The 16,458-nt window shown below is 33.6% G+C and overlaps 1 protein-coding gene across 1 annotated transcript in view; it reads left to right on the top strand.

Annotated features, from left to right (window-relative positions):
* ANKRD13C (ankyrin repeat domain 13C) overlaps positions 1–16,458 on the top strand; it is an 82,646-nt gene that overhangs the window by 24,686 nt on the left and 41,502 nt on the right. Inside the window, exons 2-4 of the mRNA XM_036857340.1 lie at positions 714–755; positions 9,517–9,621; positions 15,236–15,321. Coding sequence (XP_036713235.1) covers positions 714–755; positions 9,517–9,621; positions 15,236–15,321 — 233 coding nt within the window. The remainder of the gene's footprint in view (positions 1–713; positions 756–9,516; positions 9,622–15,235; positions 15,322–16,458) is intronic.

Below are 16,458 nucleotides of genomic sequence, written 5' to 3'. Positions count from 1 at the left end.
AAAGATTCCACATATAAATGAGATAATACAATATTTGTCTTTATCTGACTTATTTCACTTAGCATAATGCCCTCAAGGTCCATCTCTATTGTTACAGATGGCAAGATTTCATTCTTTTTTTTAATGGCTGAATAATACTCCACTGTGTGTGTGTGTGTGTATGTGTGTGTGTACACATACACACTGATTTTCTTTATCCATTCATCTGTTGATGGACACTTGGGTTGTTTCCATATCTTGGCTGTTGTAAATAATGCTGCAATGAACATGGGGGTGCATATATTTTTTCCAGTTAGTGTTTTCATTTTCTTTTATTTATTAAAACTTGAGGACTGGGATTGGGTCTTACTGATATTTATGAGCAAGGATGAGTATATATATAGTAAGGTACTTAAATTGTGTGCTGAATGAACAAAGATTGATATAATAGAGAAATTAGCAGCAAAGGAATCTGAAATCTGTTTGGAGAAGAAATCCCAAAAGCAAAATGGATATCTTTTACGGGAGGTGGGGGGAAGAGGAGTAAGATACCTTGTGTTTAGAAAGCATGGCATCCTCTGACCCTGACTTCGCCACATAAGCAGGATCATTTTGTGGTCACATTATTTTTGCTTAAAATCTGTCAGTGAAATTTCTGAAGGAGCTGAAACCACTTTAAAATAATTTTTCTGATGTTTCTACACTAATTTAATTTATTTTTGCTTTTGTTTTAGGAAACACTCCTTTACATCTTGCTGTGATGTTAGGAAATAAAGGTTAGTAAATATTTTCTTTTTTTGTTTAACTTCACTCATGTATAGTCAGTTTAAAAATTTTAAGATGAGTTTTATGTTTTGAGTTTTAAAAAATTCACCTGATTATTTGATGTGCTAATTGAGTTTAGAATTCAGTATATTAAAAAACACAAATACTTTCTCATTTTTCGTAGCACTTTTTTCAAAGAGTTAGTGGAAGTCTTGTGCTAATCTTTGTGCCTTTTGAAGCTTTTGTTTTCTTGCTTGGTTATTTTATCAAGGAAGTATAATTTCAGGAGACTCTTGTTTCCAAATATTGTTTTATTAATTATTGTAATACTTTTAATATTCAAAGAGTTTTATAAGATTCTTTAATATGGACTATTTTATATATCTAAACTCATAAGTCTAGATTTTTTATGGTAGATGATAATAAAAAGTTAGTACTTATTTATTCTCCAAAAAAACAAAAGGAAAGCAACAAGTCATAGACAGGTGATTTAAAAGATCTACTTTTTAAGGCTATTCCTAGATGCAATAAGTCTTAGTTATCTGGATTCCCAGTAACCCTGGAAAGTGAGGATTCCAGATAGCTTATTGGCAACCTTTTGAGTGCTAGATTTTTAGATTTTGGATGTGTTTGATAAAAATCTTTGGAAAACGTATACTCTAATTTTTAAACAGGCTAATTTTTGTTAACACTTTTCTGATGATCTAGCTATATCATTATGAACATCTATTATTGTTATATAGTGTAATGTGGCTGTTGCTGTAAACATTTGATCTGACTGTATGATGATCTGAAGGATGTTATTAGAACTTGCTTTGTTGAAGAACAAAATTCTTTTGTTGGTTTGGTTTTAAGTTCTTGTGCTTAGGTGAAGCATATGATTTGTAGGAAATTTAATACTACATAAATTGGGGGCTCAAATCTTTATTTCTTTATTTAGTTATGCTATTCTTTTCTCCTTACAAGGAAGAGACTCAGTCAAGTAACTTTTAAGTAAAGAGAGATTCGTTAAGGTGCTACATAATATAGAAATTCAAGCTGTGGGGACTAGCTATGTCTCAGGAAGAGTAGTAACCAAGACAGTCTGGGAGATGAGCCATCCTTTCTCCCTTCCTCCCTCCCTCTGTCCTTCCTCCCTTCCTTCCTCTCTCTCTCCCTCCCTTCCTTCTTCTTCTCTCCCTCCCTCCTTCCCTCCTCCCCCCGCCCCCGCCCCCGCAACCTTCCTCCTTCCTTCCCTTCGGATATGTATATCTATCCATCTATCTGTCTATCCAACTATCAATTATCTATCATCTGTCTGTCTCTTACGGTGCATCTGCTGTTCTTTCTTTTCATATATATATATATATATATATATATATATATATATATATATATATATAAATAAATAAAATATTCTCCCTTTTCTTGATTGATTTTTCTGTTTAGTGAAATTGACCATGACCCAAAATAACTGTTCTAGGTTCCTAAACCTTCAAGGCTTTCTGATTTCAGTGTTCTCCACCAAGTAGTTCAGTTTCTTAGGTTCCTGAATTTCTGAAAAAAAGTTTGATTGGTCTAGTTCATGTCGAGCCAAGTCACAGTGATGAGTGACTGGCAATCTCATGAATTGACTTTGGGATATATAGTTACTCATGTGAAATTAGCTTTAGCTTGGCTGGCTTTGGGTGAGAGTTGGGAGTAGAAGAGGAAATCAAGAATACAGAGGAAGAATGTTTATCAGGAATATTGGCAGGGCAGATGATAGTCATCTTTAGTATAGCTACCTTGGTGAAAAGATATCAGATATAGTTAGCTAAATTTGACCAGTTAAAACTTATGCTTTCTTTCAAAGAACATTCGATCAGAACTTCAGAAAATAACTGGAATGTATTTATTTACAATATGCTAGATGCTTTTTTTAGTGCTTTATGTATGTTTACTCATTTAACACAACAACCATGTGAGGAAGATACTATTATTATCCCTATTTTACAGATGAAAAAAGTTAGCTCTGAGAAGTTAAGCAACTTTCCCAGGGTAAAGTAGCAGTTTTGACTTGAACTTGGAGTATCTTGTTCCAGAGCCTGGATTCCTAATTATTATGGTGAATTGCCTTGCTCTCTTTTCACTGTGAACCATTCAAAAAGGAAATGGTCTAAATCAAAGTTAGCTAACATGCATCGTGTTTCCCTCCTGTTTTCGTGGAAAATATAGTTAATTTGATGCCAAGTCTGATTGCTATTCTAAATTTAGCACTTTAATAGTAAATATGGATTTACCAGGATTCGAATATGAAATTAAACATATCTATCATCCTAGGTCTAAGTGTTCTAATTTTCAGTGGAGGTATTGTTAGGTTTCATCATAGGATTGTATCAGCCTATCCAAAATGTGTTTCATAGAATTAGTTTCATTGGATATTGATAAGTTTTTAGAGGAAAATAGTGTTTCCAGGTCAAATTGATTTGGAAAATAGTGAGTTACTAAGTTTTAAGCAGTTTTCTTTATTGTGGACGTTCTTAGAACTTTTGATATGCTAATATTCATTGTGACCTTCTGAATTGGAGCCTTCTGTTGGATATAGAGTCATTGTTCCCCATAGTTATTTGGTATTTTCTCTTTTTCACAAGTATCTTGAGAAACTAGAATTGTGTGGAACATATTTTGGGAAACACTTGGTTAAATGATTCAGGATCTGCAAATAATGTCAGTATTTGCTCTTCCTGAGTCTTTTTCATGTAGAGTAGGTACAGCCATTAATATACTGATCAATTTATAATTTACCATTTACATTTTCCAGTTGAATACTCTTTTTTGCTTTTTTCTTTTTGACCTTTTAATATTTTTCATATTTGGTTGCATAGGAGTGAGATTGAAACATGTAGTGGAAGATAAAACATCTACCTTATACTTAATTCTGTAAAGCAATTTTACATTATACCATTGTTCAATCTGTGCCACTTTTATCTTCTCCTTTAGAGCTATACTATGCCTCTAGTGACTTCACTGTTGAAGGGCACTTTCTGTTTGTATACTTGTTTGTAAATACAGTAAAAATTCCCAGGGCATTCAAATATTTGTTGATTGAATTAAAGACAGATACCCTATGACTTGTACACCTTTATTTACTTCTCTTACTCATCTTAACCTACTGAATAACCTTATTTTTCACCATTGAAGTCTGATTTTATCTGAATTTCTGAGTCTATTGACCATGTTCGCCATGTTGGCTGGCAAGTTTTTCAACTATGGATTTGAATTGAAATGGAGAAAAACATTATACTTAAAAGATTTCAGGAATCTTTAGGAGGTGAACTAGAAAACTAACCTTTAATTCTTATCCTTTTGGTTAGACATCAGAAGAAATTCTTCAAACCAGTTGCTGCAACTTTTAATTTATTCTCAGTCTTTTTTGGAACTGCAGTTTTCCATTTTTGTTGTGAAATAAGTCTAGAATTAGTATGATTTTTCACTTTCATAAGGGTCTCTCTGACTATTCTGTTTTGTTCCCAGCTGTCCTATTTATCCCATTCACTCTCTTTATATTTTGTCACCTGTATAGCTCTGGTATATTTATATGTGATTTCTGTTTATCATAATTTCATTTTGTTTAGACTCCTCAAGTCATAACTTCTTTGTGGCGCATTTGTACATTTTTAAGCCTTACTGCCTGGTTGTTAACTACCTTTTTTTCTTATTATTCATTGTTACAGTTGCTGAGAGAAGGCATTTGATTGTTCCAGTTTTTTTGTTTTTTTTTTTTAATGTATGAGACTAGGTCAGAGATCATGGTATATCTTTGATTTTCTGGCTTTTCGTTAGTTGCTCACTTCTACGTCAGTTGAGTTGTGATGTGAGCGAAAGGCCTGTGGCAAGGTCTGTGGCATATGAGAAAACAGTTGACATCTTTAACGTATATATAAATCATACCAGTTCTATACCTTAGTTTACACAATTGGTATATTGCTTTAGATACTGTTGTGAATCTTCCTTTTTAATATTTTTAAATTAATATTTTTTCTTTAATGATTTTTAGGTTATTAATACATGCTTGATGAAACAATTGAAATAATACAGTATAAAGATGTATATAAAAAGCATCATCCCTCCTACTTTTTTTCTGATGTAATTAACATTAACAGCCTAGTGGGCATTCTTGAACACCTTCCTCCTTGTAATATAGGGGCTTAGTTTGTTTTTACTGAAGTTGAATCACTGCATATAGTACTTTGCCATGTTTTTCCTTTCACTCAAAAGTTTATCATGAAATACAAAGTCTGTAGATATCTATCCGTGTTCATGTTCCCCAACTTCTTTATTTATGTACACAAACACATATTTACATAAACCCCCCTGGTAGGTTTCTTTAGGAGAGTGTCCATTTTATTTATTTATGTATTTATTTATTTAATTGTTTGATTTTTTTCTTTGGGGGGGGGAGTATAATTGCCTTACAGTGTTGTGTTAGTTTCTGCTGTACAACAAAGTGAATCAGCTGTACGTATACATATATCCCCATATCTCCTTCCTCTTGAGCCTCCCTCCCACCCTGCACCCCCCCAACCCCCCAACCCCCACCGTCCCACCCCTCTAGGTCATCACAGAGCACTGAGCTGAGCTCCCTGTGCTGTACAGCAGCTTCCTACTAGCTATCTATTTTACACGTGGTAGTGTATATATGCCAATGCTACTCTCTCAATTCGTCCCACCCTCCCCTTCCCCCTCTGTGTCCACAAGTCTGTTCTCTACTTCTGCGTCTCTTTTCCTGTTCTGCAGATAGGTTCATCAGTACCATTTTTCTAGATTCCATATATATGCGCTACTATACGACATTTGTTTTTCTCTTTCTGACTTACTTCACTCTATGACAGACTCTAGGTTTATCCACATCACTACAAATGACCCAATTTCGTTCCTTTTTATGGCTGAGTAATATTCCATTATATATATTTGTGCCACATCTTTATCCATTCATCTGTCGATGGACATTTAGGTTGCTGCCACGTCCTGGGTATTGTAAATAGTGCTGCAGTGAGCATTGGGGTGCATGTGTCTTTTTGAATTATTGTTTTCTCAGGGTATACACCCAGTAGTGGGTTTGCTGGGTCATATGGTAGTTCTATTTTTAGTTTTTTAAGGAACCTCCATACTGTTCTCCATAGTGGCTGTATCAATTTACATTCCCACCAACAGTGCAAAAGGGTTCGCTTTTCTCCACACCCTCTCCAACATTTATGGTTTGTAGATTTTTTGATGATGGCCATTCTGACCGGTGTGAGGTGATACCTCATTGTGGTTTTGATTTGCATTTCTCTAATAATTACTGATGTTAAGCATCTTTTCATGTGTTTGTTGGCCATCTGTATGTCTTCTTTGGAGAAATGTCTATTTAGGTCTTCTAGAGGGTCCATTTTATTTATTTATATATTAAAAAAAATTCTTTTTAGCTGGTCTCTCTATCATCTTCTCTCCTTATTAACCCCCTTCTCCCACTAAACATGGTAACCCATGTTAACAGCTTGCTAGGTATTCTTCCATACTCTTCTCCATGCTTATTATTATGTACAAATATGTGTGTATGTATCTAAACACACATTCAAATGTGTAGTTTTTTATTTATTCCTTTATAAAAAAATGTGATCATAATATACTTCTCCATTGAGCAGATATATGATTTAGCAGTGCAATGTAGACATTTCTTTCAGTCTATTGGGATGACTTAAATTCATTCTTGTTTTTAATATTTGTCTTTTTTATTCATATTTTTCTTTCAATGCCTTATTATGAATAATTTCAGATATACAGAGAAACTGAAAGATTATCACTCTGAGCATTCAAATACTCTCTACCTAGCTTCAATAATTGTTCACATTTTATCATATTTGTTGTATTTTTCTCTTTATCTTAGTGTTTTATATATGTGTATATATATATATATATATATATATTTTTTTTTTTTTTTTTACTATTTTCGCTGTACCATTTGAAAACTAGATGTAAGCATCATGACATTTTACCACCAAATACTTCAGCATGCATCTCTAAGAATAAGGACGTTGTCTGTCGTGACCACAATATCATTATCACACCTAAGAAAAATAATAATATTGTAATAATATCTGATATCCAATCCATATTCAAATTTCTCCAGTTGTTCGAAAAATGTCTTCTATAGGTGTTTTATATTGAATCAAGATCTGATTGGGATTCACTCATTACATTTGGTTGTTTGTTTCAGATAATCTAGAAAAGTTTGCCCACCTTTTTTCCCCCATCCTTTGTACCTGACTTTTTGAAGTGTCTTCCCCAGTTAATTTGTAGAATGTCTCCCATCTCAGTTTTGCCTGATTATTTTCTCATAATGTTATTTAACTTGTTCCTTATACTCTGTTTTTTCTATGAATCAAAAATTAGGTATCAATGCTTGACTAGATTCAGGTTAAACATTTCTGGAAAGAATACTGCAGAGGTATATAAACTTTATATTGTATCACATTAGGAAACATAATTTTAAGTTATCCCACTACTACTGCCACTAAGTTTTGATCACTTGATTGAGATGATGATCTTCAGATATCTCTACTGTAAGGGAACACTTTTCATTTTATTAAGTAATCTTGGGATGATACTTTAAGTAAATATCCTATTTCCCAGCACATAGCCTTTTACCTAGTGCCTTTAGCATTCATTGAGGTCCTTTGCCTATATCAGTTATTACATTGTCGTTATTGCTGATTTTCTAGTTTTATCATTTCTTCTACATTTATTAGCAGCCATTCTTCTATAAAGGAGAACTCATTGTCCTCTCATTTTTTGATGTCATTATGGGCCTATCAATTATTTTTTGTTTAATGTGTTGTAACTAGTCATTTTTCTTTTTGATGCTCAGTTTCTCAAATTTGGCCAGTGGCTGACCATTCAGGTGGCTCCTTTGTCCTTTTGACTCTATTCTTTAAAAATGCCTGCATGTTATTAGTCCAGGGATATAGAAGCATCATACTTTAGTCAGTCATTCCCCCATGATGGATATTCATATTTGCATTATAAATAATCCTAAAATAAACATTCATGTACATATATGCTTATATATTACTAGCAGACTTTCTTAAACACCTTTGTGAAATTTCTATATTTATTTTACTTTATTCTAATGTAATTTCCTGCTAATGTAGATATTCCTTCTATTACTAGGAATAGTGCTAAAACAGTGCCATTCTTCCTCCACCTCAGCTCACTTGCATTACATTACAACTGTCATAACACCTTTATTTCCTTCAGAGCACTTATCATTATCTTTTTTTATTTATTAGTTTACTTAATTATATTTTAATATGGGAGCTCTCTGATAGCAAGATCTTATCTTTCTTCTCACTACTTATATCCAGGACCTAGTACTTAGAATTGGCATATAATAGGCACTTGGTAAATATTTGCTAAAAGACTGATTGAATGAATGAATCATTCATTTAGGTAATTCAGGTTGGATAGCCATCCTAAATTTCCCATGAGCCTTGGTTTCAAATGTTTTTTTGCCTGTTAATATGCTTCTTATTTTGAATTAAAAACAAATTTCCTCAATGTATACAAGTGTCTATACCTTAGACTTTCTTTTTTCTTTTGTAGAAAACTTTTATTCATGTTGTCATATATTATGTTCTTATTTTAAGACTCGGTTCAGATTACCAAGTATCCTCAGTGTTAAATGTTGTAAATGCCCCAGCCACTGGAGTTGGGAACAGTAAATACTATATAAACAAAACAATTGAAACCACACAATCCATTGATGAAGTACTATGTACATTAATTTTCCCATGAATAACTGGAAACGTTGAGAGCAATGATTTATACCCACCACCCCTGAACTTATCAGCCAAGATCCAAGAGGCCAGAGATCCCTCGGTGCATCCTAAAATATCCAGTGTTGGGAATTCCCTGGCAATTCAGTGGTTAGGACTCCATGCTTCCACTGCAGGGGGCGTGGGTTCGATCCCTGGTCCCTGGTCCGGGAACTAAGATCCCGCATGCCGCAGGACACGGCCCCCCACCCCCCCAAAAAAAGAAGAGAAAAAAGAAAAATCCAGTGGCTTGGGAACTGTGTCCTGAGCATAGATTTTTCTTATATGTAATTATTCTGTCACTTGTGGCACAGTCTTCAGTGTTCCCCTTAAGTTTCAGTGGGTGACTGTGCCTGGGCTGGATGGTGAGTCAAGTATACCTTAGACTTTGTTTGATTACTAGAAGGACCGTCTAGATTTGTCCTTGTAGTCATAAACAAGTTTTTGTCCCTTTTGGGTGTTTTTCTGAAATAAACAAATTGTAAAATTTGAAAAATAAGGGTTTGTGGAAACATTAGTGATTCTTTTTGAAAGTACTTTTTTTTCCCCTGAAATAAATAGTGAGCTTTCCATTTGACCTTGCAGATTTACAAATCCTCTTTGGGGCCTTATTAGATAGTAGAAATTTTTAGGTAAATTACTCTTGAGTTTCTTGGGTTGTCTTTTATAGTATGGAAACATTCTCAAAATACCTTGGGAACAATTATTAGGGAATATAATAGTTTCTTTGCAGAGAGATCCAATTTATTTTTAGGTAATAGAATAGATACTTCTTGAATCTAAGGATCTGAAATAACCTGGTTTAGATACAGAGGAATTTTAAAAATTATTTAATTCTCTTTAGTATAGTACTTATATCATAGATCTATTATATTAACTGATTTCTTGAATTTTTACATGATTTTTTAATTTAGAGTTGCATGATGTTTGATGTTATCACCATTTTATGTTTCAGAATGTGCCCATTTACTTTTGGCTCACAATGCTCCAGTAAAGGTGAAAAATGCTCAGGGATGGAGCCCGCTGGCGGAAGCCATCAGTTATGGAGATAGACAGATGAGTAAGCAATATAAATTACTATTGTTGATATGTATTCTAAAAATATGATGTGATGCATTTGAGATATTTGTCATTCATCGTAACTTTCCATACTATGAGAAGTTTGCAGTTACTTACAAACTTATATATGAATTATTCATGACTTTTATATATATATAATTACCATATATATTATATATATAAGTGTACCTAAGTAAAAATATATATAGACATACAACATTATATTCGTTTCAGTAGTACAACATATTGATTATTTGTATGTATTGTGAAATGATCACCACAATAAATCTAGTTAACATCTATCACCATACATAGTTACAGTACTTCTATTTTTCTTGTGATGAGAACTTTTAAGATATACTCTTTTACAACTTTCAAATATGCAGTACAGTATTGTTAACTATAGTCAACATTCTGTACGTTGCATCCGCATGACTTATTTCTTTTATAACTAGAAGTTGGTACCTTTTGACTCCCTTTATCTGTCTGTTCCCTGCACCCCATCCCTGACTGTTGGTGGCTCCAGTTCTTATCTATACTGAGACCTAGCTGTCTTTTGTCTCTCCAGGACTTACTCATAGTTTATACAGATTTTCATTGTGGTATATTTATGTTAGGGTAGTTTTAGGAATTCTATCAGCCTCTTGTCTTATTTTTGTAGCACATCAAAAGTTAGTTTGGAGGGAAAGAAACAGCAGTCTGTGTTGGTTTGCAGTCTTATCAGGAACTGGCAGTCTTCTTCATTTGGGTCTCAACTTTATATTTCTTTTCCCAACTCGTTAAGTAGATTAACTTCTCTTATATGTTTTCAAAGTGGTCCATTATTTTCCTTTGCAGCACACAGCACACTTCTAAATAACTGTTCAATGTCTTTTCCCTACACTGTATCCTGATGATATAATCTTTATGGGAACTCAAGTCATGAATATGTTTTCTTATTCATCCTTTCATTTCTGGCTCCTAGAACAAAGAAAATTAAAACTGCAAAGAAAATTTGAGATTAATCAAGAATTAACATTTTTCTGAGAAGTATTATATTAGGATTTTTATTTACTATAACTCTCCTGAGATGTTCAAAACTTTAAAATATTTTTTTCTTTTAAGAAAGTAATAACATTTGTTGTAGAAAATTAGGAAATTATTGAAGAAAAAAAGGAAATAATTTCACCCAGAGAGTTATTATATTTTCTTCTAGTTTCTTTTTCTAGTCATGTTACTTTCCTATTTAAAACCCTTTAAAAATTCTTATTCTTAAAATGAAGACGAAAATCTCTAACTTGGTTTATAAGATCTAGTATGATAATGTCACTTTTTAATCTCCATCCTTATCTTGTTCTTTCCACATGGTTTCTGTATGTCAGCTCTGCTGGCTTTTCAGTTTCTCATATTCACATATCCTTCCCCTTCTGCCCCAGCTCCTTTTTTTTTTTTTTTTTTTTTAAAGAAATTTTTTTTAAGGCATTGTTTACTTTGTTTTTTTTTTATTTATTTATTTTTGGCTGTGTTGGGTCTTCGTTTCTCTGCGAGGGCTTTCTCTAGTTGTGGCAAGCGGGGGCCACTCTTCATCGCGGTGCGCGGGCCTCTCACCATCGCGGCCCCTCCCGTTGCGGGGCACAGGCTCCAGACGCGCAGGCTCAGTAATTGTGGCTCACGGGCCCAGTTGCTCCGTGGCATGTGGGATCTTCCCAGACCAGGGCTCGAACCCGTGTCCCCTGCATTGGCAGGCAGATTCTCAACCACTGCGCCACCAGGGAAGCCCCCCAGCTCCTTATAATTCTTCAGATCTCAGTTCAAGTACAAGGAAGCTTTCTCTGCCCGTATACTATGCCAGAATGCTACCTGCCACTTTCATTAGGCAGTAAGCTTCATTTAGAGTAGGGATTGTCTATTTGTCTCTTAAGTACATATCAGGTGCATTGGAAACGTAGTAGGAATGTGCGATTAGCTTTGACATTGAGGAACTCATCTTAGTTGGGGGAGAGAAACTAATGAATATTCTGCAGCATTCTGAAGTATTCACAAAGTACTAGAGGAAAAAAGATGAGGGAGAAAGTAATTTCAGTTTTGGCAAGGTGTTTGGTTTATTTAAGCTGAGTCTCAAAGGATTTTAGGAGTTAATAAGGTGGGTAAGGACGTTCTAGCCTATGACAGCAGAATATATATAAAGCATGGAAATGTAAAGAACAAGGCACGTTTTAGGGAACAATGTATATTTCAGTGTGGCTCCCTAAATGAGGCTACATGGCAACCATGGGTGAAGGGGTGAAGGGTAGTTTTGAGAGATGAAGTTTGATGGTAAAGGAGCCACACTGACTGAGATCTGCTTTATGTGCTTTTCAAGGTTTTAATCTCAATCTCCAGTCACTGTAAAACCTCAGAAGACTTTAAAGCAGGAATTGACATTATTAGATAAGCCCGAAGACTGTTTAATTGAGTAGGGAGGCAAGAGATTTTTAGAAAAACAATCTTTAGAACAAATGTGGTAAACTTGACTTAAAGAAGAACAGTGTATTTAGAAAAGTAAGGGATAGATTAGAAAGATAAATGAAGGAATCTACAGTGGTTGATTATCTCTTGGATACTGGTAGTAATGGAAGGATTCAGAGTAATTCCAAAGCCTTTATCATGGATTAATGGCTATCTCATTAATTAATTGATATACAGAAAATAGGAAAAAGAACAGTATGGATTTTAATTAATTTGGTGTTAGGTTTGTTGAATTTGAGTTTTCTGTAGTATATGCAGGTGGAACTGTACAAGTAAGAAGTAGGAGATAATTAGACTGGAGCACAGATGGAAGTAGAAGGCAGAAGATACACATTTAAGTAATACTTGGAGCAGTAGGGCATAGCTCCAAAAACTTGAGACACAAAAAACTGAAAACTTTAAAAGTACTCTATATGGGAGAAGAAGGAAAGAGAAAGTTAAATTAGTTGTGGTTTTTTGGAGTTCTTCATTTGAGCCTTTGTATGAATTCTGTCTAATATCATCCAAATCCTCTAAAGCTGATTTTATTTTCATTATCAATCACTGTTAATAAGATTCTTACAGTATGGGAGTACAAATATTGACCCTCCCCCCAAAATGATGGTAATTTTGTCTAATTGTGTTTTTTTATATAAATTTATTTGTTTAATTTTATTTATTTTTGGCTGCTTTGGGTCTTCGTTGCTGCGGGCAGGCTTTCTCTAGTCGCGGAGCACGGGCTCGAGGCGCGTGGGTTCAGTAGTTGTAGCACACAGGCTCAGTAGTTGTAGCTCGTGGACTCTAGAGTCCAGGCTCAGTAGTTGTGGTGCATGGGCTTAGTTGCTCCATGGCATGTGGGATCTTCCCGGACCAGGGATCGAACCTGTGTTCCCTGCATTGGCAGGCGGATTCTTAACCACTGGGCTACCAGGGAAGTCCCTGTCTAATTGTGTTCTGAGTGTTCGTTTCTGCTTCCACAAGGTGACGTTATTTTTTTTTTTTTATTTTTTTTTTTGGTGACGTTATTTTTAATGTGAAGTCTCATAGAACAGGAATTTCTTTGCATACATTACTATGCTATATATAGTTGTTGTCACTACGTTTTTAATAATGTTTGGTCATTTTAACATAATTTTCTATTCACTAAATGTCTTCAGTCAATTACAGTATATTTAGTTAATGGAAACTATATGACTTCTGCTTTTCATTGATATCTTTTCTATTTAGGAAATTAATTCTTTTTGTTCTTTATGTCAACAGGGGTCTGTTTGAATTTGAAGGCAAGGTAGATTGAATAAACATTTATTAAAGTATTTGCCTTTATAGTGGAGAAGAATTATAAAAAGAATTCTACTACATTTAGGTAATATCGCTTTGATATTAAAGTTAAGTTATAATGAACATGAAGGTTAACCAGATTCATATAAATTTGAATCTGTAAAGAACCCTAATGTTTATATAGGTCATTGGTTCTCACACTATTTGGATTTTATAGACCAGAAAAGAATTTTATTTAAGGATTGATGTAGAGTAGCTGACTTTTTCATTTTAGCATATAAGAACTTTAAAAGTACTTTCTTCTGCGATCACAAGTTCATTAAAAAAAAAAAAGACATTTTGAAACCAAAAATAGTAGAAAGAATAGTCCTTAAATTTAAAAAAAGAATATAATTTATAAAGAAAAAAAATCCACCCTGGTTCCCAGTTTTTTCATTTGGCTGCATATCACTGGAAACTTGAACAGTTGGCCACTGAAATGTAGACTTCTGTTTGGGAACCGCTGTCCGAGATCACAGAGCTAGTGTATAACTGAAACTAGGTCCCATGTTCCCTGACTTTTAGGTCTCATCCTCTTCTGTCCCAAAAGACCTTTAGTAATTTAAACATTGCTCTTTGATTTTTGACTTTTAAAAATACATTGGGATTAAAGTTAGACCTGTGGTTAAAAATAAGTGTAGATTCTACTATTTCTCATATTCTTCCCTGAGCTTTTCCTAATTTGGCCTTTGTGGACAAAACAAATCTGATTTAATAAGCTTTTATTACTGTCTTCTTTCCACATTATTTTTCCCCCAACCTTATACTTCCCTTATACTTCTGTATTCCACATAGGCATTAAGTAGTTTATGAGTACATACTGTAAAATAGTAAAAATAATAGTATTTTTATTTGTTTGTATGTATATATATGTATATGAAAACAGGACCAGGAGGAAATCAGCATGTATTTATGTATACATTTTACCCCCCTCTGTACATTTTTTCATCTTATTTCATTCAAGGCTAATATTTTCCCTTATTTTAATAAATGTTAGGGATTGATTGATTTTGCTAGTTAATTTTAGACCTTTATTCTAATAAACAAAACTTATACTTACCTAATTGCAGGCACAGTAGTAAGCAATTTATATAGAGCCTCTATAGTAACTCCATGTAGCAGATTTCACTTTATTCTTAATTGACATATGAAAAAAAGAAACTGAAGTTTAGGGAAATTAAGTGTTCCATGTTTATACAGCTAATAAGTAGTAATGCTGTGGTTTGCGCTTAGGCAATTTGTCTAAATCTCCATCTCTTAACTGTTGAGAAGACGCTCTGAGGGGTTTCAGGTTTTATTAGAGTCAGAAGTTCTTTTCACAGATAGAATAGGGTTCATTTTAGTATTTTTTATGCTGTGTTGGTGGTATGTGAGAGTACAGCCTCAAGTGAAAGAAGAACAGATGCAACTGGTAACAATTGCAGATAATTACATTTTTAGAAAAATAATGTCCAGTGGGATTTTTGAGATCTATCTTTGAGATCATCTTTTAGATCAGTGTTGACAACAGGACACTGCATCATCTGACTGAGATTGGTAATCTTGACTCAGTCACATAAAGCCTACTGATGATTAAAAACTAGCAAAACTAGTATGAATAAGTTGATGTCGAGGTATCTGTTTTCAGTTTTCCTTGAGGATCATAACAGTTTTGCTAAAGGTATTTTCTAACTTATTCACAGTATCTATATTATATCTCTGTGTAATAAGCCAGTGGTGTTTCCTCGCATGGTGAAATTGTTTTTCATAAATTTTTTATTGAGGTGTAATTGGCAGTCTAGCATGGTGAAATTTATTTTAAATTAAAAAAATTTTTTAAATTTAAATTTTAGTTACAGCTCTTTTAAGGAAGCTTAAGCAGCAATCCAGGGAAAGTGTTGAAGAAAAACGACCTCGATTATTAAAAGCCCTGAAAGAGGTAGGCTAAATTTCTTTGCTGATTTTGCACTAAAGGATAATTGCAAGTTACTTTTAAGCATTTTAAAAATACAGTTTAATTTCTCACTAATTATTAAGGGTCAAGAAATGGTAAAAATCCTGCCTCAATTAAGCAATAATGACATTACAAAATACTCTGATTATGATGTGTAATCTTATGGGAAGCATTATTTGCTTTGATCTTAGAAGGCAGATAAAGAATTATTGCTTTCAATAAATTAGGTAAGAGCTCTAAGAAAAAAGGAGGTAAGTCATAATTAATGGCAGTAGTTTTCCTTTGTCCTTTGGATTGAAAGATTTTCTATGAGCTGAAGTGCTACTGCCTTAGGAGCAGTTTGCATTTTCTTTATGTAACAAAACTCTTTTTGTCTGTCCTACTTCATGATGTTAAGAGCTGGGTGTGCTGGCACAGAAAGGGAGAGAGGTTTGTTTTCTGTTGTTTTTTTCCTCTGTATTTTGGATGCGTGAAAGAACTGTGGGAGAAAGATATATCATCATGACTATGTCTTCTTTTAGGTATGCTTTGTTTTTGAAGTCTCAAGGGATAAATTTTTTTGACAATATTTGATTAATAGTTCCCTGAACAGTTACAGTCTTTGATGTTTAGCTTCTAATTTGTGAAATAAAAACGTTCTCTATAGATCTCATATGATGACATATTATTTCAGATTTAGTAAACCTGTGTTATCACTTTATAGAAAAAAAGTTTCTATTGCAGTGGGTGATTTTATTAGACCATTATGAGCCTACACAATAATCATTTTGGAAGTTACTCATTTTTTAAATAACACTTCTAAAGTTATTATTTTTACAATACTACTTATTGTTATGCAAAATGGAATATTTATTGATGCAAATTTAAATGCATGTCAGTTTCAGATATGTTCTTATGTGATTAAAACGTTCTTGTAAAATCTAGAGTGGTGTGAGTTTTCCTTTGTAGATATGTGTAGTAATGTCTGCTATTGTAATGTAATTTTAAGTAATAACCATATATATTTTTTGGTTCTTTCTCCAACTCCATACATTGAAATTATTTCCTATTCCTGTCTATAGACCTTTAATGATAACAGATTTTTTTTTTAAGCAAATTATTAAGTAGGTATAAGAGCTGTTA

The sequence above is a fragment of the Balaenoptera musculus genome, chromosome 1 (assembly GCF_009873245.2).
Source record: "Balaenoptera musculus isolate JJ_BM4_2016_0621 chromosome 1, mBalMus1.pri.v3, whole genome shotgun sequence".
Classification (NCBI taxonomy): Eukaryota; Metazoa; Chordata; class Mammalia; order Artiodactyla; family Balaenopteridae; genus Balaenoptera; species Balaenoptera musculus.
The sequence above is the reverse complement of the archived record's forward strand: the minus strand, read 5'-3'. Positions and strand labels throughout refer to the sequence as shown.